At 49.2% G+C, this 4,608-nt stretch overlaps 1 protein-coding gene across 1 annotated transcript; it reads left to right on the top strand.

Annotated features, from left to right (window-relative positions):
• The first annotated feature begins 2,865 nt into the window (after positions 1–2,865).
• Positions 2,866–3,249, top strand: LOC120944399 (uncharacterized mitochondrial protein AtMg00860-like). The gene has a single exon (XM_040358458.1). It carries the CDS (start codon positions 2,866–2,868, stop codon positions 3,247–3,249), a length of 384 nt encoding a protein of 127 aa, XP_040214392.1.
• Positions 3,250–4,608: the final 1,359 nt, after the last annotated feature.

Raw genomic sequence — 4,608 nt, 5'->3', positions numbered from 1 at the left:
TGGGAACTTGCCACTGAGGTACCGCACATTCCACAAACTCACGGAAGGGGGCAGAATCTACCAACTGAAAAGACAGCAGTTGAAGTGCTAGCAATTTAGCTAAGCTAGCATTCAACCGCTGGTGTCAGGGATCTGCCACCTAAGGGTTAACAGTGCAGACTGATTCCAATGATTGGCAACAGGCTGCCCTATTTAAACCCCTCAGCAGCACTGTGTTCTTGCTGTCTGATCTGCATCTTATCCGGAGACCTGATCCTGAACCTGCATCATTCTGAACTGGCTTTCTGACTCCGCTGCATCTCCAGTCCTGACCTGCTCTGTTTACCTGTCTGCCAGATTCTCTGTTGCCGAATCCAGCCTGAAATCTGACCATTTCTTGCCTGCTGCTTTTTGTCTGTACTGATCCTCCGTGTATGACCTGGCCTGTATGACTCCTCTCCTGCTGTCGCCTGTACTTGCATGTGCATGTTGCTCTTAGGCGCACCTGCATCCGGTGACCTGCGTCCGCTGACCTGCATCCGCTGACCTGCATCCGGTGACCTGCATCCGCTGACCTGCGTCTGGTGACCTGCATCCGCTGATCTTCATCCGATGATCTGCATCCAGCTGACCCGCACCTACAGCGCTCCAGCCCTTCTCATTAGCCTTCATCTCCAATCTCAGAGACTCTTCAGGCACTCATACCCCACTGTGCTCCTACGGTTACTGTCTCAACCCCAGTGATCCTGGAACCAGGGCGGTACGAGAGGTCTCCCTCTGCACATCAGGCTCATTCCCAAGGTACGTGTCAGTATCAAACAGCCATGCCTAAGCCTGCAAGAGGGACCTCTTGCACCGAGATCTGCCAACTCCTTTCTGATCTCTCTCTAGAGGTGAAGTCTCTCCAGGATGGCCATGCACACTTAGAGGGACAAATGCAACACCCGGCTACCACCACAGATCCACCTACCAACAGGATACCTACAGAAGCCACTTCTGCACCCTCTATAACAAGGCTGCCTCCAGAGCCAAGGGTCCCCATCCCAGAGAGGTTCTCCGGGGACCGAAGTAAGTTTCGGGCATTTCACAATGCATGCAAGTTGTACTTCTCCCTGCAAACCCTAACGTTCTCTCAGGAAACTACTAAAGTGGGGTTTGTCATTTCATTACTGCTGGGGTAACCTCAGTCATGGGCACATAATTTGCTTGAAGAACGTCATGTTTCACTGGACTCCTTGTCGTCCTTTTTCAAGGCCATGTCGCTCCTTTATGAGGATCCCCAATGGATTTCCACAGCCGAAGCTGCTCTTCATGCACTCCAGCAAGGCCGCAGAGCGGTCGAGGACTATATAATGGACTTTAGGCGCTGGAGTGCAGATACCCAATGCAGCTTTACGGCACCAGTTCCGCTTAGGCCTGTCTGAAAGATTAAAAAATGAACTGGGCCGAGTTGGCATACCAGACTCTTTGGAGAACCTAATGGCATTGGTTATCCAGATAGATTGGCGCCTTTGGGAAAGCAGTGCAGAAAAAATAAATCAACAGACTCGTCCCACCTGGATGTTACCCCATGTGGTCATGACCACACATCCTGCTGCCAACAGACCTGTCTCAGCTAGATCTGTGCCAATCTCTCCTGAACCAGTGCAAGTCGTTTAATAAGACCCTTGTTATCTGCTGAGGAACGTTCACGCCGGAAACGGCTTAATCTCTGCCTGTACTGTGGGGAGGGCGGCCACTATGTACATTCATGTCCAGTAAAAACTCAAAGATGTTTGTTCATCTCGCCTACCAGCCAACCAGCACCCTCTGCCAATACTACTCACCTAGCCCTTTGCATCTCTTTCCAGCTCCCAGGAAGGACTGTGCCTGCTACTGCAATTATAGACTCTGGAGCATGTAGTTGCTTTATTGATTTTAACTTTGCCAACCAACAGTGCATTCCACTCCAGCACAGGGCACAAGGACTCTCCATCTTTCTGGCAGATGGTTCCCGTATTAAATCTGGCCTGGTCACCCAGGAGACTCCATTTTTTCCCGTTGTCACGGCCACGGGTCATAAGGAACTTCTGAAACTCGATGCAATTGCATCTCCCCTGTTCCCCGTCATCCTTGGCCTACCATGGCTCCAGGCCCACAATCCGCAAGTTAACTGGGTCACCGGGGAAATAAAGTTCCAGTCTCTTACTGTCAAGAACATTGCTTGCCCCTCACTTCCTAAGGTGTCGGGCCCGCTGCTATGCCTGGAATCTGATACAGAGTTACTCTCACAAGTACCCAAGCCATATCACAAGTTTTTAGATGTGTTCAGCAAACAGGGGCTGAGACTCTTCCTCCCCACCGTTCATACGATTGCCCAATTGAGCTATTGCCTGGAGCCAAGATCCCCTTTGGCGGATCTTCCCCCTGTCTGAACGGGAAATAGAGGTTTTAAAGGAATATGTAGACGAGGACCTTAGAGGGGATTCATCCAGCCATCCACCTCTCCGGAATCTTTTTTGCGGAGAAAAAAGACCACTCCCTTACGTCCTTTGTGTGGATAACCGGGAACTAAATAAGTGACAGTTAAGAACCGGTATCCTTTACCCCTGGTGCCGAGCTGTTCCAGAGACTGAGAACTACCGCTGCATTTACTAAACTTGACCTTGAGGGGCTTATAATTTAGTTTGTTTCCGTGCAGGGGATGAATGGAAAACGGCCTTCCGTACCATGTTCGGTCACTTTAAGTATTTGGTGATGCCCTTCGGCCTGTGCAATGCCCCTGCCACCTTTTAGCACTTTGTAAACGATATCTTCAGAGACTGGCTAGATATCTTTGTAATCGTTTACCTTGACGATATCCTGATTTTTTCCACATCCTTGGATCAACACCGGAAACACGTTAAGATGGTACTCTGCCGCCTCCGTCAGCATGGGTTATATGCCAAGCCAGAAAAGTGTGAATTCGAGCGGCAGAGTATTCAGTCCTTGGGCTTGGTTATTTCCACGGAGGGGTTCAAGATGGACCCACAAAAGGTAACAGCTGCTCTGGATTGGCCTGCACCCTCAGACAAGAAAGGGGTGCAGCGTTTTGTTGGCTTTGCCAATTTTTACAGGAGATTTATAAAAGGATTCTCTGCAATCATTTCCCCCATTACTCAGCTCACAAAGCAGAACATCCGTTTCCACTGGAACTCTGAGGCCCAGGCTGCCTTTTCTACACTGAAAGGAACTTTTACCCTCTGCTCCCATCCTGAGCCACCCAGATCCCGCACCACCTTACCTACTTGAGGTAGATGCTTCGGAAACAGCGGTAGGGGCAGTTATCTCCCAGCGATCAAGGCCTCAAAGATCTCATGCATCCCATAGCTTTTTTCTCCTGTAAACTCTCCCCAGCCGAAAGAAATTATGATGTGGGGGATCGTGAACTTTTGGCCATTAAGGCCGCACTAGAAGAGTGGCGGTATCTCTTAGAGGGCGTAGCACATCCCATACTTATTTATACGGATCTCAAAAATCTGAGGTATTTGAGAACTGCAAAGCGCCTGAAGCCGCGTCAAGCACGGTGGGCGCTATTCTTTTCCAGATTTTCATTTCACATCACCTATCGGCTAGGATCAAGAAACACCAAGCCAGACGCTCTCTTCATGCATGTTCGATGATCCAAAAGATGCCTCAGTTCCGGATACTATTCTATCCGAAGGCAACTTTTTGCTGGTCCAGACAGATCTGATGTCCAGCTTAAAGCAAGTTTCAGCAGGAGTGCCCAGTCCACCAGGTGTGTCTTGATACCCAGGGATGGGTTACTTTGGAAAGACAGTAAAATCTTTGTACCGGCAAGTTTCCACACCAAAGTTCTGAGCCTGTGTCACGATCATCCCTTGGCTGGCCATTTCGGGGTCCACAAGACCCTTGACCTGATTCAGCACATGTTCTGGTGGCCCAGGCTTGAGAAGGATTGCAAAGAATATGTGCAGTCATGTGTTGTTTGTACCCAAAGCAAATCTGCTAGGACCAAGTCCTGGGGTCTTCTAAGACCGTTACCAGTCCCTGCCGTCTGGAGTATGATAGCCATGGACTTTATAGTCGTGTTACCCCCATCCGAAGGACATACAGCCATCTTTGTAGTGGTCGACCGCCTCTCCAAGATGGCCCACTTCATACCCCTGAAAAAGACGCCTTCTGCCATGGAAACAGCCCAGGTGTTCATGGGAGATTGTAAGGCTACAGAATTCCAACCAACATTGTGTCTGACAGAGGGGTCCAGTTCACCTCTCACTTTTGGAAGGCACTATGCCAGGCCCTGAAAATTGAACTACCTATGTCCTCTGCCTACCATCCTCAGACAAATGGACAAACCGAGAGGATGAACCAGACTCTTGAGCAATATATATGATGCTTTAACCACATTTGTTCAGGACGATTGGGTAGCACTATTACGTTGGCAGAATTTGCCTTTAATAATGCCAGTCACTCCAGTTACGGGTCAGTCTCCATTTTTTGCAAATTATGGGTTCCATCCTGTCTTCTTACCTAACATTATCCCTGAATCTCCGGTTCCAGCAGTACAGAATACTGTTGACTTCCTGGGTCGCAATAACAAATTATTACAAGAGACTATGGTCAAGGCACAGGCAATAATACGAGAAT

The sequence above is a fragment of the Rana temporaria genome, chromosome 6 (assembly GCF_905171775.1).
Source record: "Rana temporaria chromosome 6, aRanTem1.1, whole genome shotgun sequence".
NCBI classification, from domain to species: Eukaryota; Metazoa; Chordata; class Amphibia; order Anura; family Ranidae; genus Rana; species Rana temporaria.
The sequence above is the reverse complement of the archived record's forward strand: the minus strand, read 5'-3'. Positions and strand labels throughout refer to the sequence as shown.

Bases quoted from the DNA above. Each gene is read 5' to 3' on its own strand.
- LOC120944399 (XM_040358458.1), top strand. From the start codon at position 2,866: ATGGTACTCTGCCGCCTCCGTCAGCATGGGTTATATGCCAAGCCAGAA.